General features: G+C 55.6%; 8 protein-coding genes across 8 annotated transcripts; 4 read left to right on the top strand and 4 right to left on the bottom strand.

Moving 5' to 3' along the window:
• Window positions 1-579: 579 nt before the first annotated feature.
• Window positions 580-1,656, top strand: CABS01_00309 (RNase H domain-containing protein; the record flags this gene model as incomplete). Its single annotated transcript, XM_060533691.1, has 1 exon — window positions 580-1,656. The coding sequence occupies one exon, from the start codon at window positions 580-582 to the stop codon at window positions 1,654-1,656; it is 1,077 nt and encodes a 358-aa protein (XP_060406205.1).
• A 626-nt stretch (window positions 1,657-2,282) lies between these two features.
• On the bottom strand, window positions 2,283-5,271 carry CABS01_00308 (pre-mRNA-splicing factor 38B; the record flags this gene model as incomplete). Its single annotated transcript, XM_060533690.1, has 4 exons — window positions 2,283-4,303; window positions 4,365-4,686; window positions 4,743-5,104; window positions 5,172-5,271. Coding segments are annotated over 4 exons (2,805 nt in total), but the record flags the coding sequence as incomplete, so codon positions are not given.
• Window positions 5,272-6,362: 1,091 nt separating this feature from the next.
• Window positions 6,363-7,225, bottom strand: CABS01_00307 (Ras family protein; the record flags this gene model as incomplete). Its single annotated transcript, XM_060533689.1, has 3 exons — window positions 6,363-6,934; window positions 7,027-7,090; window positions 7,148-7,225. 3 exons carry the CDS (start codon window positions 7,223-7,225, stop codon window positions 6,363-6,365), a joined length of 714 nt encoding a protein of 237 aa, XP_060406203.1.
• A 598-nt stretch (window positions 7,226-7,823) lies between these two features.
• CABS01_00306 (KRI1-like family protein) lies at window positions 7,824-10,041 on the top strand (the record flags this gene model as incomplete). The annotated part of the gene is made up of 2 exons (XM_060533688.1): window positions 7,824-7,995; window positions 8,072-10,041. 2 exons carry the CDS (start codon window positions 7,824-7,826, stop codon window positions 10,039-10,041), a joined length of 2,142 nt encoding a protein of 713 aa, XP_060406202.1.
• A 482-nt stretch (window positions 10,042-10,523) lies between these two features.
• CABS01_00305 (fungal specific transcription factor domain-containing protein) lies at window positions 10,524-13,893 on the bottom strand (the record flags this gene model as incomplete). Its single annotated transcript, XM_060533687.1, has 2 exons — window positions 10,524-12,663; window positions 12,722-13,893. 2 exons carry the CDS (start codon window positions 13,891-13,893, stop codon window positions 10,524-10,526), a joined length of 3,312 nt encoding a protein of 1,103 aa, XP_060406201.1.
• Window positions 13,894-16,997: 3,104 nt separating this feature from the next.
• CABS01_00304 (uncharacterized protein) lies at window positions 16,998-17,165 on the top strand (the record flags this gene model as incomplete). The annotated part of the gene is made up of 1 exon (XM_060533686.1): window positions 16,998-17,165. The coding sequence occupies one exon, from the start codon at window positions 16,998-17,000 to the stop codon at window positions 17,163-17,165; it is 168 nt and encodes a 55-aa protein (XP_060406200.1).
• Window positions 17,166-18,607: 1,442 nt separating this feature from the next.
• CABS01_00303 (uncharacterized protein) lies at window positions 18,608-19,060 on the bottom strand (the record flags this gene model as incomplete). Its single annotated transcript, XM_060533685.1, has 1 exon — window positions 18,608-19,060. The coding sequence occupies one exon, from the start codon at window positions 19,058-19,060 to the stop codon at window positions 18,608-18,610; it is 453 nt and encodes a 150-aa protein (XP_060406199.1).
• Window positions 19,061-24,542: 5,482 nt separating this feature from the next.
• Window positions 24,543-24,800, top strand: CABS01_00302 (uncharacterized protein; the record flags this gene model as incomplete). The annotated part of the gene is made up of 1 exon (XM_060533684.1): window positions 24,543-24,800. One exon carries the CDS (start codon window positions 24,543-24,545, stop codon window positions 24,798-24,800), a length of 258 nt encoding a protein of 85 aa, XP_060406198.1.
• Between the last annotated feature and the right edge of the window lie 866 nt (window positions 24,801-25,666).

Genomic DNA, 25,666 nt, shown 5'->3' with positions numbered 1-25,666 from the left:
TGTCGTGCTTGGAACTGTAGGCAAGCTCGCCCTCGTAATAGTTATATCGGAGGAATGGAAGGCTCGAGCTAGACGTTAGACGTGTGATGGGCCTTTCCGTATGATAGGGTAGTTTGTAGATTTGAAGAATGGAAACAATGATAGGTGAGCTGGCATGGGACTTCCCAAGTCTAACTTAACAAGTGCTTGACCTCCCGTACCTGCCGCACCAGCTGTGTAAAACTGCGATGGTCTCACATTGGGAAGGATCGCGAGTATGTAATCGCCGTCCCTGAGACTTACACGAGGTAGGCACTGCCCGTGGACTTTCTAAGAACACATGCCGATTGAACATTTGACGGGCAAGTTCTGTAATAGAAATGCCATCTCTGTTCGTCTCCCAACATCATCCCCGTTAGTGGTTCTCTTGACAACTGCCCTAATAACCCAACTCATCGATGCCTCTTTCGAGTTAACCAGCAAATACATTATTGAAAGCCATCACAAACATACATCATGTCAGTCCCTGCCGGCAATTCCGCGTCCACGCGAGCATCGGACACCCGATGGACCCCAGTCGAGAACTAGGAAGTGTACACGATGAGACGTCCACGCGATGGTACTCGATTCATCATCCGATGTTTGGAACACCGAGAAATTGAATGTGTTGACTGCCCGCAGCCCCGCGACGCCCACGCAGCGGAGTACCTCAGATCTCTGAGGCCTATGCCCCGGCCGCCGAGGGAAGGACCAAGTGATACCGATCTCGCACGCGCACGACGACCGATCTACTTCTTCTACTCTGGCCGGCGTCCAGAACTCGGAGACCCCTATGTGTCTAACAACAATGACGACGCGCTGAGTGATATCGAAGGAGAGCTTGATTTCCCCATGTCAGATGACGATTCATCAGACTGGAGCCTCAACAGCTGTCCAGGACTCTCTGATGGCTCATCTGCCGATCACGAACGCAGTCCGAAAATGCAAATCAGTCCAATACTGGATTGTCCGAGCATTCAGTATCCGGAGTTCGAGTACCCAGAGAGGCCATACCAGTCGGCTGGTGGACGACTTGCAACGCGGTTTATAAACATTCATGACCACACGGACTTTCTCATTTACATCCAAGGCCTCTGTCGTCCAGAGACCCGGACCGGCAGCTGGGCATACCTCTTCAAGCCCTACCACCTCGGAGGAGCCGTTACTGGACGCCTAGAGAGGTTGGGCCCATACGGCGACCTTCGCACGCCTGTGAGGCACAGAGCTGAGCTTCGCGCAGCCCTCGCGGCACTGACAATACCCGCCGAATTTAGACACGGCTTCAGATCACTCACGATTGCGACCACTCGAGCCTGGCTTGCAGAAGACGGAGAGCTTTTGGTTGAACAGGCATGGGACGAAATGAGTGAAGCAGGATCCAACCCTCTGCCGGGCTGGGCAGAGGCTCGCCACACCCCAGAGTTTGCACACGTATCCGACGGAGACCTTTGGTTTGCCATGAAACGACAGATTCAAACTCTCTATTCAATTGATGACCCTCAAAATGCGGTGACTGTCCAGTTTCGCCTGATCAATTTCGAGTTCAATAGAGATTGCCAAGCAGAGGCCTTGGGGGCTCTCGAAAATCCTCGGCGACCATATCGCTTCAGGGAGCCCAAGCCCAAGCAGGAGTTGTAATACAACAGCGATCACATGCACTTTACAGAATATACATTCTATCGGTAACAGGCGTTGGAAAGCATCGTGGGAATTGAAGCAGGGAAGGGGTTCCTTGAGCCGATTTCGCTATTCCGGTGGCTCCTCAATAGGTAGCTTCAATGAGCACCCGTTTCACTTGCAACACATTTCACGAGAACTTCACCACAGTTACTGAAGAGAGGATTCACCATGTCAAAGGGTTGTGTTGAGACTCTATAACAGCCCATGCCGGCTACTGAAGCGTAATAAGTCTACCTTTTGTGTGGTCCCACAACTCGCCATCACCCCTTCTTCCCTTTTGCTCTTTTGCTCCTCCATTTCTTCGGAGTGAGTCTTTCCTCGCGACGGAAAAGGAATTCGCCAAGAAGGGCCAAATTGATCCGGGATAATAGTCAGAAGAGCGAACCCCGACTCGCGATACTGGAGTCTTCCCTTCAAACCTTTGAGCCGGAGTAACTTCTTCTCCTTGCTCAGTAGTGATCGGCGCGATTATCCGCCCTCCGAGACCTGGTAGGTCGAACATTGTGACGACCAAGCCTGCCAATCGTCTCCTCCGTCGCACGCGAACCGGCAGCACCACCAGCACGAGGCCGACCGCCGGGCTTCTAGCCCCAACGACTGCCCTCGCGCTCAGCTTCCATGCGACGCATCCGCTCCTCCTCCTCGTCGATGTTAATAGCCTCGCTACGACGCCCCTTCCGCCGGCTTCGCTTGCCGTCGTCACCTCCTCCCCCGCTACTCTCATCTCTGCTGCGTTTCGCGCCCGCCAGGCCCGCAAGACCAGCCATGCGCTGCGTCTCCTTCAGCAGACGCTCGCGATTCCGTGCCTCGCGCTCCAGGGCGTGAGCATCTTTTGTGGGGACGCTGGGCGCGGACTTGCTGTTGACCGAGGCTTGGGAGTCTCGGCGTCCGCCGTCCTGTCTGTCGGACGACCTGCCAGACTTTGAGCCCACACCCTTGATCTCGAGACCGGGGCCACCGCTACGAGGGCCGGTGGGCGGATTAAAGTCCCTGTCGACAGGCGTGGGCGGCTCCGCTGATTGCTTCCGGCTGCTGCGGTGACGGTGCTCCCGGTCCCTGTGCTTGTCGCGCTTCCGATCCTTCTCGCGGTCGCGGTCCTTGCGGTCCCGATCACGGTCGTAGTCGCGATCGCGCTCCCGTTCCCGATCCCTGTCCCGATCTCCCCGGTCTCGGTCGCGTTCCCTCTCTCTGTGCGAGCGGTGGCTGGACTTTCTGTGGTAGTCATCGTAGTCGTCGTCCCGGTGCTTGTTGTCCTTCTCCCGATCGCGGCGCTTCTCATCGCGGTCTCTGCGGCTCCTATGGCTAGACCGCTTCGAGTCGCTGGGCGAGGCCGACCTGGACCTCTCTTCGTGCCCATCGTCTCTGGAACGGGACTTGACGTCGTCTTCATCGTTGTATGAGGTGTGCTTTCTGCTCTTATGCTTCCTGCGACGATACTCATCGTCTCGATCGTCAACGACAGATCTCGATTCCGAACGTCTGCGCCGGCGCCGGTGGCGGTCGCCGCGGTCACGATCCCGATCTCGGTCGCCGCCGCCGCCGCCGCCGCGCTCGCTCTTGCGCTCGCGACTCTGGTCTCTGCTGCGTGAAGGTGAGCGTGAGTAGTCTCGTTCTCTTACGCCGTGGTCTCTCTCCGACCTGACGTCAGGTTCTCTCTCACGATCACGGCTCGCATCTCGGCGACGGCTCCTGTCCTTATCCTTGGTGCGCGTCGACGAGTTACTTCTGGATCGCTGCTGTTGCTGTTGCTGCTGTTGGTCCACGACGGGACTCTGAATTGCGAGTGCGTCCACCGACGACTGTCGGCCTCTCTCATCAGGTACAACGTATCCTCGCGCTCGCAAGGTGTGCAAACTTGTATTCGGCAAGCCCTGACGCATAGCCTTGGGACCTGTCGGAGCATTTATAGGAACATCAGGAGCTGCAGGCGCGAATCCTTGAGGACCATAACCTCCCGGCATGCCGTTCCCGTTGTACGCAGAGTAGTCACCTGATGCCTGTGCCATGTCTGTATTCATAGCGTTCTCCTGATCCGCCTGGCCCTGCTCGTCCCCGCCTTCATCCGCGGGTCTGGACCCGCCACCGTTCTCTGCGTTGTCGCCGCCTCCTGCATTGGAAGTCGCGTCTTGGTCATTTGGGCGCTCGCGGCCAAACTCGTCAACATTTCCTGCGGCGCGGGTTCCATCCTCGGACCCCTGGCCGTACATGTTGTTTCCATACTGTTGTTGCGCGTGGCTCTGGTCACCATAGCCGCCATACTGTTGGTATCCGCCTCGACCATAGCCACCGTTGTAAAAGCCGCGTCCCCTTCCTCGTCCACGGTTGCCGTAATTGTTGCGGCGGTAATCATTGAATTGGTGACCATAATTACCTTGATTGTACCCTGACTGGAATCCTGAGTTATAGTTGCCATAGTCACCAGATCCCATGCCAGCAGCATTAGCAGAATTGAAATTATCTTGGCCGAAATTCCATGACTGTTGCCCGTTCCAGTTATTGGAGCCTGAGCCGAAACCACCGTTGAAGCCTCCCATGCCCATGCCTTGAGCACCATAGCCGCCGTTCATGTACATGTTCTGCATCGCCATTGGGTCCATACCCATTCCTGGCATACCTGGTGTGGTTAGCCTCAGCCAGTGACGCGGGAAAGTGGAGGGATGGCTTACCCATCATTGGAAAGTTGCCAAACGAGTTGGAGCCCATGCCGTTCTGCATGGCCATCATCATCTGCATTTGATTGAAGTCACCGTTCCCAGTGAAGTTCATATTCTGAAAGTTGCCTCCGTTCATTCCGTTGAAATTGGCGTTGCCGCTCGCATTCGCGTCGTCGCCCTCTGCGCCGTCGTTATCCGCAGCACCCTCTTCCTCCTGAGGTCTCGCTAATTTGCTGCCATCGGCCGCGGTCTCATCGCCCGTGATGATGACTGTCTCGTCATCGTCGTCTTCTCCCTTAGAGATGGTGGGCTCTTCGTCATGGTTAGGCGCATCCTGACCGGCTGGTTAGCAAGACGTCATACTGACAGGGTCGTCATCGGAACACCAACGTTTTGGTCTTGTGCCGCGTTGGCGTCTGCATCCGCAACATCGGCCGTGCTGGCATCTCCAATTGGCGCAGGTTGGGCAACGGCGCTCTCCTCGCGTTCGTCGGGGATCGCAGCAGGTTGTGAAGGTGTATCGGCGGCTGGGGTCTCATCGGGGCCAGCGATCTGCGCATTCGGCTTCGCATCGATTGGAGTAGGGGGTGCCGAGTCCTTTGCACTCTTCGATCGGGCTTCGTCGCGCTTCTTCTCTTGGGTTCGGATAAAAACCTTGATCGTGGTTCGGAGCGACTTGAGCGGCGTGCAGTCGTCGGCGGACACGGGTGAATGCTCGCAAACGGGACAGGATGATGGGAGAGAACTTTGGCCTGGAAAGATTGGTCAGAAGCTGCACATGGAGGCGAAGGTGAGAGCCATATGACTGACAAGTCTCACAGATGGCTTGCTCGCAGCAGGGAAGGCGGAAAGCGTTGACAGCGGGCTTGCTACAGCTGGCGCATCGCAGCTTAATCGGAATGTCGTCGGGCGCAAGTGAGCTAGAGAGACAAGGTTAGCATTGCGATTGAGACGAATTGCAGTCGAGAAAAGGGAGCGGGAGACTTGCTTGATGAGCTCGACCTGGGCCGGGGTGAGGTGGACAGCCATGCTGTCGTCGTTGTGGAGGAAAAGGAATATCAAGAAGAGAGATACATGGGCGAAGGAGGGGTCTGGGAAAGTACAACAATAAAAGATGGCCGCGTCACCGCTGACCTGGTATTAGGATGAAGAAAGAAGGAATGGAGACGGTTTCAGCGTGTCGCGCGAGACGCTGTCATGACGGACGGTTGCTTGTTGTTGAGCTTGTTTGCGCAAAGGAGCAGGTGGTCGTGAAAAAGATTCTGAAGTGACGGAGCAGTTTGAGGTGGACGAGGCGCGGGAAGGGCCAGAAAAAGAGTGGGACGCGTGGGCGGTGACTGACCAACCAGGTACGCTCATTCACCTTCCCCGGCCTGCTGGTTTTACAGTGTTTTACAGCACCTTGGTCTGTACCTTGTCTGCTTGATCCAGCCACCAGGTCTGCTGTGCAGCGTTGGTCTGCCCACTGCCTGATCGGTCGGTGCATTACTCGCCCACTGGCCAATTGCACCTATGCATCCGGCACTCTAGGAATGGCAGCATGGGGTGATGCAAATCCCTGGTCATTATCATCAACGCCTCGGAGCATCCAAAGCGTCCAGAGGGTGCCGTAAATCTTCTTGAACGTATGAAATTCCGTCTACATAGTGCACTACGAAGCATCAGCTCCCAACCGATCCGCGATCCTTCCCAATGTCTTCTTCTGCGAACTTTGCCAGCACAAGTAGAACCATTGTACACCACGACGGAGGAGTCGGCGTGTGAAGTGGTGCAAAGCGACTGTGTCTGATTTTCGACTCATGACGAACTTCCCATTTACTGCCGGATGGACGCTCCCATAAATGAAACCCTATAGCAGAAATGCAGCGCATAAAAACTGATCGACTCCAAAATGATGAAGGGGGAGGTTGGGAAAACGGCCCAAAAAAAGGAATCCCTCCTTTGCAAAAAAACGATAATCATCCTTTCTCGAGATGTTACACAAACGCGCAATTTCCCCATTCTACAACTTTAACAGGCACACCCCTCCTTCGCCGCCGCATCCCTCGAGCCCGTGAGGTTGACCCGTTGCTGGTCCTCTGCGCCGCGGCTCACGGCGTGCGATGCGCCCGGACCCCGCGCGCTCTTCAACGACGTCTCGGGGATGGCGTTGGCGATGGCCGTGAAGACCTCAGTGACGTTGTGGCCCGTCTTGGCACTGGTCTCGAAGAAGAGCAGGCTCTCCTCCTCGGCATACGTCTTGGCCTCCTCCATCGAAACCTTTCTAGCGTCGCCAGAGTCCTCTCCGTCGGCCTCCTCGTTGTCGCCGGCGGATCCGGTCTCGGCGTCGTTTGTCAGATCGAGCTTGTTGCCGACGAGGGCGATGACGATGCCCGGAGAGGCCTGTCGTTGAAGTTCCGCCACCCAGTGCTTGGCCTTGACGAGTGAGGTGGGCTTCGTGAGGTCGTAGACGACGAGGGCGGCCTGGGCGTTGCGATAGTACATGGGCGCCAGCGAGGCGAAGCGCTCCTGGCCGGCGGTATCCCAGATCTCGAACTTGATTGTCCGGGTCGGAAGGTTGCACTTTTGTGTTAAGAAGGCGGCTGCAAGGGGGCGAGAGGAGTGGACAGGTTAGCTCTTTTTCGCTCTCAAACGGACTGGTCTTGTCTGCGATGGCAACGGCAGCGGTTCGTACCTCCGATAGTGGGCTCCTTATTTTCCTGGAAATCGTTGTTGACGAAGCGCAAGACAAGCGACGACTGCGATACTGTTTAGTAAGGAGCTCTGATGTTGGGTTCGGATGGTGGTGGCCGCACCTTTCCTACGGCAGCTTCACCGAGCAGGACCAGCTTGACGCTGCTGCTCGGCTTCGGGGCACCGCCGGATCCGTCCATCTTGTTCTCGGTAGTTCAGGTCGATAACGACAGCCGGGTACGTTTTTTCTATCAAAGTGTTCTTGCGATTCGAACCGTGGGGAAATGATGCCAGGTTTCGGTTCGGATGGAATCAGGGACGCACGAAAGTTGTAAGTTGCTGCCTTCGCGATGGGTGTGGGGGTGGTTGGATGGTTTTCGTAGCGGTAGGTAGGACAGCAGCTTGGTCACTGAAACGACGGGTGTGGTGAGGCGCAACAATGACGAAGCGCCCCCCGGCACCGCTGGCCAATGCTCTCTCCCTCGCACCTTCAGCTTCACCTGGCACGCCTGGCAGTAAGGTAACCTGAGTTAGAGGGGCGGCGGAGAATCGATACGCCGGTGTCCGCATCCATGGGCAGGCCCCGCCAAGATTCCCACCCTGTGCAGGGGTCCTTCAAACAGCCTGCAGCAGCTTGCTGGGCTAAGCGGCAGAAAAAAAAAAAAGTTGCTTGACCACCTTTGAGATCTTCGATTGGAGGGTCCCATCCCGCGGCTTGCAGGATTTCGCTTCCTACTCATTTGCGACGAAGTGTTTTGCACATAGACTTTCTACTTCAGGGGAAGCAACTTTGTCAAGATGGCACCGGAAACCAAGAAGGACAAGGCTCCTAAGAAGGTCAACCTGTTGGACGACAGCGACTCGGACAGCGAAGATGGAGGGGCAGACATCGCGGCGCCGACGCTGAAGGTCAACGAGGAGTACGCCAAGCGCTTCGAGCACAACAAAAAGCGCGAGGAGATGCACAGACGTATGTTCAACCCAATTGTTTCTGTTTCTGGGATATCATGAGGAGCAGCATTCTAACGATAGCGGCTATCACACAGTCGAGGAAAAGTTCAAGAAGCCCGGCAAAGGCAAGCATGCCGGCGACGACTCCGACTCTGACGGCGACTCGTCCTCCTCAGACGAGACCGAAGACGAAGAAGGCTTCCTCGCGACGGAGGACCTGGACGCCCAGATCTCCGCCACCCTCAGCGCGATCAAGAACAAGGACCCCCGCGTCCTCGACAAGAACTTTTCCTTCTTCCCAGAGGCTGCCGCTGGCGCCGCCGGTGCCGCCGGCGAGGCCACGCCCTCCAAGACGAAGAAGGAGAAGCCCATGTTCCTCAAGGACTACCACCGCGAAAAGATCCTCGCAGGCGGCGTCGGCGCCTCGGACGACGAGGACGACGACGCACCCGCCCCGCCGCAGACGTACAACCAGGAGCAGGACGCCCTCAAGAAGTCCATCATCTCGGAGATCAACAAGGCGGCCGACGGCGGGCCCGAAGACGACGACGAGGGCGAGGACTTTGTCAAGCGGAAACCGGGACAAAAGGTCGCCAAGGTCGCAGACGGCCCCGCCGTCGACGGCGTGCACCCGGCCCGCGCGGCGCGGGTGAACAAGAAGACCAAGAAGCAAATCACCGAAGACGACATCAAAAACGCCGACCGCGACCCGGAGCTCTTTCTGTCAAACTTCATGGCAGCCCGCGCCTGGACCGAGGGCGGCGAACACAACTGGAAGGCCTTCGACTCGGACGAGGGCGAGGGCGACGAGGGCGAGCTCTACGACAAGTTCGAGGAGGCCTACAACCTCCGCTTCGAGGACCCCGCCAAATCGAACGCCGCGCTCAAGACGTACTCGCGCGAGATTGTCAGCGCCCGCTCCGTCCGCAAAGAGGCCGCCACGTCGCGCCGCAAGCAGCGCGACGCCGAGCGCGAGAGGAAGGAGGCCGAGAAGGCGGAGCGCAAGGAAGAAAAGGCCAGGCTGCGCAGGCTCAAGCTCGAGGAGGCCGAGGAGAAGCTCAGGAAGATCAAGCACGCCGCCGGGCTGCGGGGCGAGGAGCTCAAGGACGACGAGTGGCTGCGCTTCCTGAACGACGCGTGGGACGACGACCGGTGGGAGGGCGAGATGAAGCGCCGCTTCGGCGAGGCGTACTACGCCGAGGTCGAGGGCGGCGCCGAGTCGGACGACGAGGAGGATGCGGCGGGAGACGGCAAGACGAAGAAGAAGAAGAGCAAGCCCAGGAAGCCCAAGTGGGACGACGACATCGACATCAACGACATCATCCCCGACTTCAAGGACGACACGGAAACCCCGCAAATCACACTCTCCGACGACGAAGGAGCAGCAGCAGCAGCAGCAGCAGCAGCCTCAGACGACGACTCAGCCTCAGACTCGGACTCCCGCCCCTCCAAAAAGCGCAAAACCACAAAAGACGTCAAAAAAGACCGCCTCTCGGCCAAGAAAGCAGCAAAGCTCCAGCGCGCCAAGCTCGAAGCCCTCGTCGACGCCAAAATGGACCTCGACGCCGCCGACATCCCCGGCTCCTCGTCCCTCCACAAATCCGCCACCCAAGCCGCGGCCGCCAACGAGGTCCCCGCCTTCCGCTACCGCGAGACCTCCCCGCAGGCCTTCGGCATGACGGCCCGCGACATCCTCCTCGCGCCCTCGGACGCGGCGCTCAACAGCTTCGCCGGCCTCAAGAAGCTCGCCACCTTCCGCGACCAGGACAAGAAGCGCAAGGACAAGAAGCGGCTGGGCAAGAAGGCGAGGCTCAGGCAGTGGCGGCGGGAGCACTTCGGGGAGGAGTTCGAGAGGACGGGGCCGACGTTCGGGTTGGAGGACGTGGAGGTCAGGGAGAAGAAGGGGCGCAAGAGGGGTGCGAAGCGCGCCGTGCAGGAGAAGCGCGAGGGCGGTGGGGAGGGAGACGAGGACGTCGAGGATGGCGGTGCCGCGCTCGACGGCGGGAAGAAGCGGAAGAGGTCTAGGGGGAAGAAGAAGGCTGACGAGAGTGTTGCCGCGGAGTGAGTAGAGGAGAGGAAGAAACTTGTGGTGTTGTTTCATGTCGTTGTTTGCATAGAAAGGATTCGTTCGGGTACAGAAAAGAGAAAAGTAGTAGTTCATTTAGACCACAACGATACCATGTACAGATTTGGATCTCCCGGTTGCAAGTTTCACACCAAAAGTTATCTAGTTGAGGAGGGACATTATAGTTTGCAGATATCTTCCTTGATATTTTGCATTAGGAGTTTCGGTGGTGGTATCTCACAAGAAGAAAATGTGCAAGAATCAATCGCTAGCTAAGACCGCATGAGATTTTGTCTCCTTTTCCCCCCTTCTCCCGTCCATGTTCCCGTGCCATGACATGCCCATCCGTCTTTTTTTCCCTTCATATACGTCATAAATTTGGAAAAAGGAAAATGGAGAAGACAATTCTCCGAGACAAGATGTACAATGCAAAGTTAATACAATGCTTCAGAGGGTTGACAAGACACCTTCTACAACAAAGCTCATCGCGCTCCGTGATGCAACCCGCTGCCAAACATGTTGCCGAACCCGTCAATATTCATACCCATATCCTGCCCGATCTCCGGCGGCTCCATGTTGAACGGCATGAACCACGCCGTCGACGCCTCCTGGCCTCCGAACCCCATACCCTCCCCGTGTCCGTGGCCGGGCCCGCCCATGCCATTGGGACCGCCGCGCGAGGGACGCGAGCGGGCACCGTCTCTGTGCGCTCCCGGTGCGCTGTGGGCGCTACTCGGCATGCCGTCCCAGTCGATGCCGTCAAAGTGGCTCATGTTGCCCTGTTCCATGGAGTACCCGCCAAACACGAGCTGCCGGTCCAGGGGCTGCAAGATGCCGTTCTGTTGATTCATCGACATGTTGAGCAAGTCGGGAGAGAAGAACGACGGTGTGCCCGGGTGGTGGTGCCCGTACTGGCTGACGGCGATGGGACTGATGGGAGATAGGGCGTGGTAATTGGAGCCTTGCGAATGCGGCACGGTGAGGGGATTGAAGCTGGTCGGTCCGCTTGTCTGGCCGCCGAGCGAGCCTTGCTGCATGCCTCTCTGTTGTTGCATGCGGGCACTCAGTTGCTCTTGCGCCGTGGCAGCAACGTTCTCGGTGGAGAGTGGTTCCAGTTGGCTTCCATCTGCTCGCATGCCCGGAGTGCCGAGTTTCTTCCCGACGAAAGACTTGCGCTTGAGCGGGTTTGGCCTTGACGAATTGCCTTCTGTGCTGCGAGGTGGCGACAAACTCGTAAAGTATTCCTCCACGGTGTGTAATTCTGGCTTCTGCTCCAACACGGCGTCGTCGCCCTTCTCCTTCTTCTTCGTAGATGCTGGGTCGGAAAAGTCGGACTGTGAAACGCCGTGGGGGTATCGGTCGAACCAGTCGCCGTACTGGAAGATGGGGGAAGCCGTTGACGTCTCCTTTGCCGAATTGCCCTGTCTGGCGGCATCGGCGTATGTCCTGTATTGCTCACGGAGGTTCTCAGACATGTAGTGGAACATGCCCCAATACCTCTTCATCTTTGAAAGAAACTTGACATTTGTCGCCAGGTTTCGCTTCGACGCTGCCTCGACAGCAGGATTGCCAGAGAAGATGCCGAGTATGTGGATCGTCCCAGACGAAAAGGCGCAATAGCCGACAAAGGGGGCAGTCACCATGTGAGACTCGGCGTCTTTGAGGACCTCGGAAATCCTGTTGGCGGCTGCAAACGTCTTGTCGCCTGCCTTGGCGACAAATTCCCGAGGAACGCCTTGCGCAGCGGGGCTGTTTGGCGTTGAAACGGCAACTCGGTTGAGGAAGAGAACGTTTTGCTGCATCGCGATGTGGAGGAACAAGAATTGGTTCGCCATCTTTTCCGTATCGTGGAGCGCGACGTTCTCGGGTGAGTAACGAAGAAATTCTGGAAGGTTGTCGAGCAGGTCTTCGGACTGCTGCAGCAACTTGGTGTACTCAGATTCGGGGCTCCAGATGGGATGGGGGTCGAGCTCCTTTCCTCCTTGGTTCAGATAGTTGATGACTCTACCCCAGAGAGAGATGGTCTTGATCATGTGAGCGGCAACGCCCATGTTCTCTTTCGCATCGGCCATTTGACCATCCTCAGCAGACACGGGATGAGGGACCTTGCCCTTGAGGGTTTCCGTCGGGGCTGGCATATCGAGCTGGAAGTATTTTTCTTTGATCGGTAGCGGAATTTCAATCGTCTCTTCCCTCACAAAGGTAGGTCGTTCGGTACCGGAGGAGTTGAACCGGTCCATGAGAAAGCATGCCCACATTGTCCGGCGCCGGATCTCGCGGTCGATGAAACTCAGCTGCGATGCTCCGCTGCGATTCAGGGGATCGTGGTCCAAGTCTTTGTGAAGTTGTAGAGCAAAGGCCATGCGGATTGCTTGGCCTCCTAAAGCCCAGCTCCTACCGCCATGGCACGTCCCAAACTCGTGAAGGCCGAGGATAAGTAGACACGTCAGGATCGTGATGTTGGGCCACTCATATCGCCTGGTGCAGATGTCCCGGGCATGCGACGCCCACTCCTCGCCACGGAGAAAGTTTGGTGATGAGTTGTTGAGTTTCGGGTGGCTGGAAAAGCGGGCGGCTATCGCGCAAACGGACAGTACGAGTACTGGCGGAAGCGTGCCAGCTCTGCGTGTTCAAAGTCAGCAGTTGAATCATGAGTACATTCTCACGAGAGAAGACATACCTGAGTTTTCTCATGTAGCTGGGCTTGTGGAGCAGGTGGTATGCTTGGCCGTAAATGTTCTCGAAAAATACCTCGGCTAAATGTTCCTGGATTTCCTTGGACGGAAGTGCATCGAGCCCCTCCAGGAAGAGCTTGTTCTCCTCCGCTTCCTGCGCTTGCAACGACAAGTTCTTGTTTGGCGTTTCAATTCTCGTCTTGGCCGGCGCTTTTGCCCAGTGGTCGAGATCCTGACCAAATGCTTCGTCGGCAACTCGCTTCTTGGAGTTGGCTTTAGCTGCGGGGAGTGATCCCGGAATTGCCGGTTTAACCACGGCTCGGGTCAGCGACGCCGCATTGGAGTCTTGTTCGTTTTTCGGCACAATTTTGATGATGCGCTCCTCCATACGCTTCAGTCGCTTGTCCAACATGGCCATGTAGTCGGTCCTGGGCGCGGCTTTCCTGGTTGTCACCTTGTACACACAGGGAATCCGTGATCGAAGGCAATGCTTGCACGCCGGCTTTTCTCCCGAGCATCGAATCTTTTTACGTCGGCATGCGATGCACGCTAGAGGAAGTCGCTTTCGTTCTTTGCCGGCCTTGGTCTTCAACTCGCTCCATGCGGGCGTCTGGTCTGTCTTGTCGTCCTTGGATTTGCCGCCCAGGTCGGACCCGTTGCCGGCGATTTGCGTAGGTAGGCCAAACTCATCGGCACCGGCATCCTCGAGTGGATTGTGCTCGGCGTGGCCGCTGTCCTGGCTGCCATCTTCCGAGGTAATGATGCTATGGCGGCGCTGGTTCATGGCCTGCGCAAAACCGACAGGCATGACTGTTATTGAGTTTTGGCGGCCACCGATGGAGGAGACGGAGGGGCGATGCGAGGTCGGGAACATGTCGGCAGCGTGATCTGGTTCGCCGAGGAACATCATTGCGCTTTGGTCGTCCAGCGGGTTCGGGGGGAAAGAAAAGTCGTCGGCAAAATGGGAGGCATCGACGACGCTGTGGTTCGCGCTGTTGGACCGCATACCGTCATTTGGGGTTCCAGAGGAGAAGGGTTGGTGGGACGCTGAGGAAGTGGTTATATGAGAATGAGCGCCGGGCGAGTCGAGAGCGTGGGCATGAGGGTGCTGCTGCGAATATTCGAGACTGACAGCTCTGAGTTGTTGGCTTTGGAGCTGCTGCAGGCTAGATGACATTGTCCTTTGTCATGCACGAATCAAGGGGATGATCAACGGAGAGGCGACAGTGGAAGAAGACGGTGCCGAGCGAGCTGGCAAGCTGGCTCCCCGCACAACGCCGGCGCTGAGGACGGCGTTCGTCCCTGTCCCTGTTTATGCCTTTGGACCGCGGTCACCGGTGTAAGTGTGAGTTGGAGCAGTGGGGGAAGAGGGTCACAGCGGTCGCAAGGAAGAGGCACCAGGCGGCGGAAAGACCTCTGTGATGATGGCTGGTATTGATGTCGAGGCCGAGTAATAATCAATCAGGTCGCGTGCGCACGTCTTGGCTGTCGGTGATGAAGATGTTGTCGTGCCGTCTAGTGTTCTCGAGAGGATAAGAAGGGGAATGTTCCACAAAGCTGGCGACAGTAGCACAAAGTTAAGAAAGAACCGGGACTGGGAGGCTGGAAGGGTGGGCGGGGGGCGGAGAGGAGAAGAGGCGTCCGGTCGAGATTTGTCGGAGAAGAGGAACTCTGACTCGGCCACTCATCGAGCAGCAAATACCGTAGAGAACCAAAAAATAAAACAAAAAAACCTCCTACCAGAGACACAGAGGGGCGCAAGACTGGGTCTAGGTCTAGGTCAAGGTCCAGGTCTACCTAGGTGGTCAAGGGCAAAAAAAGACCAAACCAAACCAGCGGAGCAGATTTATGATGCTCACTGCTCAGAGAGGAGAAAGATGGGTGATGGGGAATGTCGCCGGCTTGTTCGTGCAGCAAAAACTGGGGTTGGGGAGGGACGGCCGGGCGGGGAGGGGGAGGGGGGGCGTCGCACAGAGAATGGAAGGATGTAAAGGGGGGGTGTGGTAATCGGCGACCTGTGATTGCTTGGAAGGGCCGCGGATGCACCAATCCAAGTGGGCGCAGCTGTGGAGTTGCAGGTTGCAGGCGTATACTGCGTGGTCCACTGCCAGGCGCGGGGGGCGTAGGTACACGGCGTGCAGGTGGGAGAAGAGTTGGAGACCTTTTTTTTTTCCCACACTTCTTCTTGAACTTCTCAGCACCGCTGCACCGCACCTCAACTTGCAGGGGGGGCTCAAGCAATGGGGGATCGGAAGCGTTTTCGGCGGTCAAATTGTGGGGTGCCGTGGGTGCGTGGATGCTTCGCTGGAACACGGCCGGGGGGAGTTAGGCGGGTGACGCTGTGACGGTCGTCGAGGTCACTTGAGATGTGCGTCTGTCGTCTGCGTCTGCGTCTGCTTCTGCTTATGGTTCTGCGTCTACGCCTGCGCTTTCTTTAGTATCTATCCATAAGGTAGGTATGTATGTAGGTATTTGATTTTTGCGAAGTGCACACTCAATGCAGCCAAGGTGCTCTCTGTAGGCTCGGTAAGTGCCGCACTCACTCACCTCTGGACTTTCTCTCTCTCCTACCCGCTTCTAACCTAGGTATTTCGCATGCGATAGTACTTTGGTGGCGTGTTCAACCGAGGCTTTCCCCGTCTATCCAATTCGCTGGCAAATAAGGTTCTGCCGTTGTTGCTCCTTCTGGAATCTGGCCAGGGGATGTCTCTTGGGCCTGCTGCTTGTTGATGCTGACAGAATGCTCACAGCGGTGCTGACTGTTCCAACAATGGGGTCTCGCTCTCAGGCACGGCCCAAGGAAAGAATAGAGATCCCCGTCGTCCTCCACGGTGGGGCTGTGTGTGTCTCTCTCTCTCTCCAGGTTTGATTGTGGGCTCTCTTGCCTCGTCTCGTGATTTCCAGATGAGGGACCAGATGCCCAGAAACCTTATGTACACAATAAGGTAATCCAGCCACAGAGCATGTATCTGCACCAACTCAACCTCTCTCTGGTAACTCCTCTTGTGGCTTGTCGGGCTGCCCAGGTGTTGCTGTGGAATTGCAGAGTGGAGAAGACGGATACCTTGCCATGTACCAGCACTAGAGGCTTGCGGTGGCTGTGGCTTTGACCGTGGGAAGGTTTGTTCCGCCCTTTCACACTGAGACTCGGCGACAAAGTGTTGGTTTGGATCAAGTCGCAAAGGCGAGCTAGCATAACCGAGAACAATAAACTGCAAAAAGTGTGACGTGTGCAAAGATGTGCGGGCGATGCCTCCAAGATCTGCCAAGCTTTTCAAGCGCGCAGGAGATATCCGTCATGCCGTACAGAGTAGACGAGGTATCAGTACTCGTCCCAACCCAATTGAGAGTGGGCGTGGGGCTTTATAAAAATATTTCGAGGTTCGGATAGAGAGGCTGCATAAACAGACACAAACACAAAGTCGGAGCCAACTCCATCGAAATACAACGTATCTAAGATGGTACAAACATCATACCGCCAGAACTGAGCTTCACTTACAAACCACACAACCACCTACACTGCCAGCTTCAACAAGCCCAGTCCCTGCAACCCGACTCAGGTGTCTCATATCTTCATATGCCTGTATGGAAAGAGGAGGGTTTGGAAGCTCCGGGAGGGTGAACAGGACAAAAGTGGGAGATAGACCGAGGTTCCATATCGAGGTCGGACTTTTTTTTTGCCAGATATGAAGGGCGCGCGGCAACAAAAAAAGGAAAGGCACAACCCAGCTTGTCTCTTCCATAGTAAAAACACACCCACCAATATGGTGATACCTGAGAAATAGACTTCCACCGTCAAGTCCCTGAAGTCGGCCTGGACGTTACATTCAGCGGCCCAACGACAAACATGTCTGGTTGTATGATCGATACCACGATTCACTATAGCCAACGAACGCATCGATCGCAGTCCATTTGACTCAACGTCCACGGCAAGAGACAGTTGATATCATTGAGCTGTTTGCGATCCTCGTAAGCACACTTGTCGGACCGCGTTCGGTCAGCAGTCAATCCTCCACTCGCCCTCTTCGGCCATGAACAGACCCAAATTGATCCTCGCGTCTCTACGACCCGTCTTCGACGGTTGGGTTCTCGCCGACTCTGGTCTAGCACTCTAGATAGCTAGCTAGGGCTGCCCTTGGTCTTTGGTGGTGACCGCTGCAGATGAAAGGTTCTCCAGTGCCATCCCAGCCCAAGACCCACGATGGCAGTGCGAACAGATGTGGATGCCTTCACCATCACAAAGTGGGTGGGAGCCGGGGGGCACTGGGCATCCACGCCAGAATGTGGACCAAGAAGTCGAAGGGGTGGTGGCCATGGGGCATGCGCCTAATCAGGGATGAATCGGGGGGATCAAGTGGGAGAGCCGGAAGCCCAGTGGATCCGCAACCAGAGGCAACTTCCGAGACTCTCCCGGTGCGAGTGGGTACCTATGCGCCGTGCCCAGACTAAAATACTTTTGTACGAGGATGCCATGATATTCTGGTGAGCCGTTGACATTGACCAATTTCTGTCGAGTCTGTAAAGACATGGGTATCGAATTAAAGCCAGAGAGGCCGAGTTCGACTGTGCGCTTCTCCGTGGTGTGGCATATGTTGTTGAGGCGCGGGCGGGCAATAAACGTTCCGGGTGCCAAACGTGTGTAGAACCCAGAGGTCCGCCGTTGCATTTAGTGGCATGCCGTGGTCTATCCAGACATATTCTTGGCCATCGGTTCGGTATGAGTACTACAGCCGCATTCCAGCAGCGAGCTAGAAAGAACACCAACGTTTGGCGAAGAAACGGGATAGGCACTCGCCGTTCTATGAATGGTGCATCGACGATATCGCAAACACCATCCCATCCTAGGAGGCAATAGCAGGTGATCTTGCGGCCATGTGTGTCCGCCGCAGAGAGGCATTCCAAGAGGCATCATGAAAGGTGGTTGGCCGCCTGCGGCTGATCCCCTGTAACCCTACTACGGTGCTACCGTGTTTGGCGCCTCAGATATGTGGTGGAATCTCATCCTCATCACGTCAGTGTCTACGGAGTACTGCGTACACCGTTGCTTGTGTTGCATCTCAGCAAAGTGCCAAAGAAGGCCGCCGTCAACCTGCCATGGCCCACCTGGTCGGCCGTGGGTTCCACCAGGAACGGCCACAGCAGGGCGGCAGCGGCCAAGGGACCCCGGAGACGGACCAGGAGCCAGTACTGCAAGCCTGCATCGGTTTGGCCTTGATCCGTGTTTGTTCCGGCTGGCCCAGACCACCCTGCAGCCCTGGTGCCTCGCCTGCTGCAGATTCACAGTCAAGTGTGGTGGATTCTCGTCGACGACGACCGGATCTGTACGGGATGGCGCCCCGATTGCGACCCCTGTAGCCAGTACTTCTTGTTTGGACAAGACTTGAATTGAACTCTGACAATACCTGGCGAAGGGGGGAAAAGTACGAAGCCTCTAAAGAGCCACTAGCTCGGGTTTCAGCGGCGCCAACGGAATGGGGCGTACGGATAGGCGTCGGTAGGCGCGCAGGCATATCATCTTGAGCTGGTTGTTTGGTTTGGCCGAAGTTGGATCGTGGGGACTACCTAGCACATTGAGGCACATTGCGACCTCGAAGCGTAGCATCTGAGAAACCCCGTACATGATTGCTTGATTCTTCTTGGGGACGTGTGGATTCGAATCCAGCATTGCTGAGATTGAACATCTAAATTCGAGATGGAACCCAAGGGTGATCTTCCTGAGGGCCGGGGGGGTTCAGGTGGTGTAGAGGACGTCATTCGGCCAAATCAGGGATGGGGTAGCTTCAGGCCCTCCTAAAGCGCTGTGTATGGTCACGAAGGGTCGGTGTTGCCAGCAGGTTGAGATATGAATCTCCGACAAGGGCAGCTGCAAGAAAGAATAGAAGTCCTGATGGCTAAAGGCTGAAGTCTGAAGTTTGTCTGAGGTCTGAAGAACCGTTCGCTCCTGAGCCAACGAGGGCGAGGATGAGGCGTACCGATTTCATCAGAGTGGCGGATCGTCTGGAGCGGTCGAAATTCGGGGTTGACAAGACAAGTTGGAGAAGAGGACCGACCGGATGGGGATGGAGCAGGTAGATCGTGATAATATCTGAGCGTTGATAGGAGGGAGGGATTTTGGTGGAGGTCTGTGAGGGTTGGGGTGTCTGTGTTTGTCTGTCACTCTGTCTGCACGACAGCGACGAAGTGGTGGGAGTGGAAGTGGGAGCGGGAGTGTGGAGGGCAGACGCTAGCAGAGCAGGGCAGACCTGAGCCCAATTGGAAGGACCCACCGTACCATAGCTATACCGCAGTATGTTCCCTTCTACCTTAGGAGGTCGTGTACCGACCCCTCCAAGCCCCTTCGCCATCTTGTTTTGGGAAGAGGACGATGTGGCTGGCACGGCTGGTAGTCGAAACACTATACTACGGTAGACGATTTGCACATTGAGGTAATGGGGAGGGTACGGAGTACTGGGGCTTGATTATTGTTGCTGATGTAAGAGACGCCATGTGGAGAGTCAGAGGCGTGTCTACGCAGTAACTCTGCGGATTCACGACCGCAGTCTAAGAAGTAAGGTACCACGGCACTGTGGCACCTGAGCTGTACTTGGAGAAGGTCTGGCCTGGGCTGTGAGGGTGGCGATTGAAGGGTGTCTAGCCTTGAGATTCCAAGCGTAAGGTAGGTAGCTTGCCCGCATTGTTATTGTTCCGCGTGGAAAGCACGAAGGTGGAAGGGTCCTGGCAACACAAAGAAGACGGCGTGGATGGGATGGGAATTCGAGCCACACATGCCAAGATGACAATTCTGAGACCTCCACGTTCAGGAGTCCCGGGAAACAGGTCAACAAGTCAGGAACAGGCCCAGACTCAAAGTCTAGCAAAAGTCCTTGGCACTCATCACATTTCTTTGGTCTCTTCATCTCAGAGTTCAACCACATCTGGAATCCGCATGACCCTTCCATTCATCTATCCAGGTCAACATTCAAAACGGGACTGTAGCCTGTAGGTCGATGGTTTCCCAAGCTCTTCATTTGCAAAGCTCCACGATACCGCAGCAGACTAGCAGTGCTGTATCGCTACACTACATGACTTCCTACTAGGATTCCGGTATCCACAGGTCCTGAAGATCACTGCGGATAACAAGGTGCCGCAGAACATTACTCCATACACTAACATGAATTTTTCAAGCCACACGATCAGTGAATGATCAACAGCGACGTATCTGGAGATGGCTACCTCACATTCGAGCCCTGGCTTGTGCTTTGTGCCTTGACCCCAGCAGAAGCCACTTGCTGTACTACGGAACTCATCCCGGTGAGTGAAGGTTCGTGGCTCGGGGACCAGTCCGGGCTCTATCACCAGACAAGGTAAAGGCTCTCGAGCTACAGCTTAACGGCGCAATTACGTGACGCTGCCAGACTACCTTAGCCAACCGCGCAAGCCGTCAAGCCATCAAAACCTTGAGCTATTCTATTCTATTCAGTCAAATGACATAGCTTTGCGGTCGTAGAAGCTCCGAATTGATAGGAAGGAAATTCCGCATTGACATTCCGTATCATCGGCGATAGGGTTTAATTGGAGTGGAGAGCTTGTGCTGAAGTCGTCACGAGAACGGAAGTATTGGTATCCGTTGACGTTGGACGATTCTGCAATACCTTACGGTACGTTCCTGGGTCTCACAAACTGACATTTCGCATTGTCCTGAATGTCGGCCAAATATCAGAAATCGTTCGACTTTCATTGCACAAGGTAGACTAGCACTCGGGGCAGGCATAACCAATACCACCCCCCATTCGACGGTCGATGATTGACCAGTGCGTAGGACAAGGGGCTGCAGCAAGATCGAAACAGAGCACGCTTAATTCCCCCCCACAACGAAGTACCTGCTTAGAAAGTATTACCTCAGGCACTAAGAGACCGAACCCAGACGAAAGGTATCTTGATTTACAGACTTCCAAGTGTACTCCATACGTGCTTGACATCTCAGATAAAGGTACTTGGCTACGTATAGAGAACCCGTAGAGGGAAAGAGTACCAGTACCTGACAAGCTGAGATGATGTTCGTATCCACTTCAACAAGTCCATCTCGCCTTTGCAATAGTTCCAAGGTCGGGGCTTCCTCTTCAGATCCTCATAGAAGTCTTGGAAATTAATGAACGTCGACGCTTTCGCCGTCGGACTTCAAAGCAGTATGACCCCTATCAGGCACCTTAGAGGCTTTTCTCTCCTCACTATTGATGCATCTCATGCCTTGGGACAGCTTGTGTCTGGATGTTCTGACTCTGCTACTACTGCATTCACATTCCGACCTTCTAGGTCCGCTAAAACAACGCGGTTCACCTTTCCCCAGCTCCGGCTTGTGGAATTCCGACCTGGAAATGAATGATGTTAGCAGCTAGAGGAAAAAGTCGTTCCACAATTCCTGCCTTAGTGTGCACCGGCTTCAGATGAGCTGCATTCACATGGCGACTTCCCTGCGTGCGTGCGTGCTACCTTTCTACCTTACACTACTTGCCCCCCTCCGTGCCCCTCCAACCTCAACCTAAACTACGCCGCATCTTGGGCTGCAAGATCATCATCGCCCAGCGTCAACGACTCGTCTACCGGCTTTTCTCCACATCAGCCTCCTGAACATCTCTCCTTTCATCGACTGTAGTCCGACTTCTCCCTCTCAGCCCCGCTCCGGTTTGCTTTGACCGACGACGGAAATCGATGTTGTCTTCCTCTTCAGGGACTACATTCCAGGTACAGGGACGAGCAAAACCTCCCATGATGTTGGCGACTACATCCCTGGCGCAGCCCCTGAACGACAATCGAGCTTGTCCTTGACGCCGTCTTGGATCGACTTGTCGAGAAGAGTTTGACACGCCGCCAGCCAGACCATCAAAATGTCAGTCGCAACAGGAGTGGGAACCGCCGTTGACACGCCACGCCACGCCTACCTATTCTTAACTTCGTTCTAAGTCCCCTTCGAGAAAGGCCGACTTCAGATGAGAGCTGGAGCCCCAATCATGCCCTTCCACCACCGAGAGCTTCCTGGGATCGACACATTCTCAACCTCATCAGCGTCGAGGCGGCACAACTACACTGGGATTGCCCCCAGAGTTGCTCCGGTTTCATACCCACCCTCCGTGCTCGAGACCTGCCTTAACGCTACTGTGTTAAGCCTTCCATCCCTCCCCGGAACCCCCTGACGACTTCCATGGTTGACTTCTTCGTCCTCCTCCCGGCGATGACGACTTGCTGATGCGGCCTGTCTCGAGAAATCGCGCCGCCCAGGCGGTGCAGCTGAGACCTCTGGATTCCGCCAGATGCCAGCTACTTGATGCCAGCAAACGGTGTAGATTAGACGGAACAGAGTTAAACAAGACAGTGTATCCCAGGCAAGTACGCGACCTCTTCTCGTTCTTATTCCGTCGTGCTAATGTATCATCACCGATACTAGCGCTCCCGGCGCCAATCACATCATCCTTACAAGCCGGATTGTCGAACTTCAGAGCCACCACAATCTGCCCAAGATTGAACAACATTTGTCGACCAGAAGAGCCAACTACGAAGATGCTGTCGTAGGGTTCTCGCAAGCTCTGACAGGATTGTCCGGGTGGACGACAAGCCCCATGCTTGCTCACCTGTCACCGTCGTCCGTCATCTCGGAGGGCTGACGGCGACAAACTCTCGTCAACGTCGCATCCACAGGCATTACAACCTTGCTCTGGCTCACCCAAGCTGCCAACCATTACAGATACAGGCTGAACCATGGCGGTACTCTTCTACGGAGTACTTCTCGACTGTAGCATACCGACAACTCATCAGGTCAACAATCTTCCGACACTACGAGTGGTTTTTACTTGGCGTGTTCGTGTTCCATCTGCCCGTACCCCCTCCTTCGAGGTGACAGTGTTGATTTCATCAAAAGGAATAGGCACGTACCTCGAAGCTTTCCTCGCAAATCTCATCTCGTTGCGTAGTGTACGGCAACACTGCACACATCCCCCGCGCGCCCCAGTCTCTGTCTTTCCCCGACCGCCCTGCTCCTTGTCGATGCTTGGGTAAATACATGACTGGCTATGCAATCTGCGTGCTGTCGGCGAGAAATGCTCATCAATCAAGGATGCCACGGCCTGTGTGGTCACATATGGATCGAGCGATGTACGTCTACTGCGTACATGCAAGCCCGTTCTTCTCCACGAACCCCCGCCGGATGATCTCCATCGCCTCCCCCCTTCCTGACACCTCGCAAAGGGACAATCATCAAACCCTTGTCATGCTTATCCGTGATACCTAGGTACTAGCAGCTACTACGTATGGCTGGCCAGACTTTTTTTTCTTTTTTTCCTTTTCACGCCATGGTGGACCCTTTGCCGTTACTGATGAACCCTGTTCCTCAGTAGCGACGCAGCGCAACCAAGCATTCGCGTAGCCGATGAAGGATTTCGAGCTGTATTAGCCTCTGAGTGGACAAGCTTTAAAAGGACGATAGTTATGAACGTGCCGACGAAAACCAGGTTGGCGCATTCTTCCGAGAGACTACTACGGCACGCGAGGAACCAAGCGTGGTGTGTTGATATGTGTAACACGGACCGATATGCTTAGATTTCGGAACAAGATACCACGGAGTACGCACGCGGCTGCTTCATGGTCGCCAAAAGGGGTCGGCGTGTGCCACGTACGCCTTCGCGAACTTACGCTTCGGGTCACATCGCGACTTTAGACGGACTTGAGCCGAGCGTACCGTAGAAGGAGAAAAACTGCTCAGGCGTAACGTAACACGTATATCATCTCACGGAACGATGCAGCTGTCAAACACGAGGATGAAGCAGGTTGTTTGGCTCGGAGGAGACGTGTTTGGGGTCGATCAGCCAAGTATACGCCTCGCAAGAGACACACCGAGTTGAGGCAGGGAGAATCTTTACACGTCCCGTTGGCTTACACAGTAGACAGTGGGAGGAGACGAATAGGAAGCACAAAGGGCCTTGCAGCACTCACTTATGGTTGGGCAATCCGTCGCTAAGGTCCTATTGGTTATAGGCGTTTTTTCAGGCGACCGTTGCACACAGTTTACGATCCCGCCTGATATTTGACTTTGGAAGACGGGACGATCAGCTCCGGAGACCAAATGTGGTCCCCGACGGACAACATGTTCAGGGCCGCATCCCGTCAGAATCTGAGCAGCGACATTGACCACGTCCGTACTGGAGGAGCAAACGACGCGTAGGGACTTCGGGGTGATTATGATTTCCTACGATGTATGTCGTCGGCGGCGGAACCCGCAAGGAACTGTCTCCCATGAGACCTCGTTAGCGTCCACGTTGTTCGGTCATACGCACCTAGACGGGGCGAAGTCTGAAGAGCACAGATTCGGAAGGGTAAGAAGCTCCAAAGATGCCTTTGAATCTTGAGAATGAGGCCCCAGCTGGCCTTACTAAGTCCTTAGCGATGATCCCAAACGGTCTTCGTCCCGGAGCCAGATAATCAAGATACCTTGCAGGCTTACATGACCTAGAAAACAGTCAGTTGTCATTGGTTTTCCTCGGCTCGCCCTACCAGTAGACGCAATACAACGAATGCAATGGCACTAACGGCGCATGTTCTCGGTGCAATCTGGAGTGTTCAAGCGTGCACCTGCCGCCCGGTGATCCGGCCGCCCGACGGAAGAATCCACTCTTCACCCTTATTACTGGCGAATTATCATCACGGCTCCCTGTCGGCACCGTGCCTTTCCTTTACCTGCCTAGGTGGGCGCCTTAGCTAACCGTGAGGTAAGGATACAGGTAAGGATATGCGACGTTTCGATACCAGCCTGGGAAACAGACTTTTGCTGCACGCCCCCCTTTCCTTCATTACTGTGGCATGTACCGCCGTATATCCCACCCCTCCCGGGGATATTCTCCACTCTCTCTTCGTCCAAGTCCCTGTCATTCCCATTTTTCTCCCGCGCAAGCCCCCCCGTCACTCAATCCCAGCGGACCCACCTCCGTCCGCACGTCCAAAGATACGACTGGCTCTTCACATCAACGCCACAACCACGGCCCTACGCCTCGATCTGCACTACTAACGATGAGAGACAAGGCTCCGAATCCCTCCTTGCAGCTCGGGCTGGTGGGCTGAAGGAAGGGGTTGACAGGCGTGACAGGCTTCGGAGGGAGGCGGAGACGAAGCAAGGCGACTGGGCCTTCAAGTCTCGGATTCTCAAAAGATGGACGCCAGGCCACCAGCTTTGACTCTACAGCCTTGTCCACAGCCGCAGCCCTTCGGTCTTGCATCCGAAGAGGGCTAGCAAAGATCGCCCGGAGGATGAATTAAGATGATGTTCAAAATCACTGTGAGACTAGTCAGGACCAGGAGGGCTTGTTGCTAATTTTTGAACAGAACGCCTTTCTTTCTTCCCTTTCCATCCGCCATCTTGCCTTTCTCCTTTGGGAAATGAGCGTCTCACGCGCTTCGAGAGGTGCAGGCATACGGATACAGATAGACGACGCTCAGACGCGTTCTCTCCCGTATCCGTACATCCTTCTTCATCTCTCTCTGCCCTCATACCGCGGAGACGCCGTTAGATGTACCCGATGTACTAGGCTCGGAACGCAGGGCCTTGGGGCCGCGCCAGCCTATGGAAGGCCTCATCTCATCATTACGAGCTGGGTCCGAGGGAGGCGGCGCAACGTTTTCCCCCTCATGGACCATACCGGTATTGATATAGCATCCATCGAGGAGACCTTCCGCGTCTGCCCTGCCCAAGCGGCAGCATGGCTCCCCCCCGAGATCCTGCCCGCGTAACGGTTGTCCCTCATCGGCCCGTCTGCAACTTCATCTCGAGACCCGTCGACCCGTCTTCGCAGGGATTCTGTTTGTCAAAGAGACGAGCTCGATGTCTTCGGAGAGAGCGAGTGCTCGTATTTTCCGGTTCCTATGTAGAGAGGCCACCAGTCCAGGAGGTTTTCTGAACAGGATCTCTTGCGGGAAAGCCAATGACGAGA

The sequence above is a fragment of the Colletotrichum abscissum genome (genome assembly GCF_030869225.1).
Source record: "Colletotrichum abscissum strain IMI 504890 chromosome Unknown Scaffold_1.1, whole genome shotgun sequence".
Classification (NCBI taxonomy): Eukaryota; Fungi; Ascomycota; class Sordariomycetes; order Glomerellales; family Glomerellaceae; genus Colletotrichum; species Colletotrichum abscissum.
Note: the sequence above shows the minus strand (reverse complement) of the source record. Positions and strands in the feature narration are given on the sequence as shown.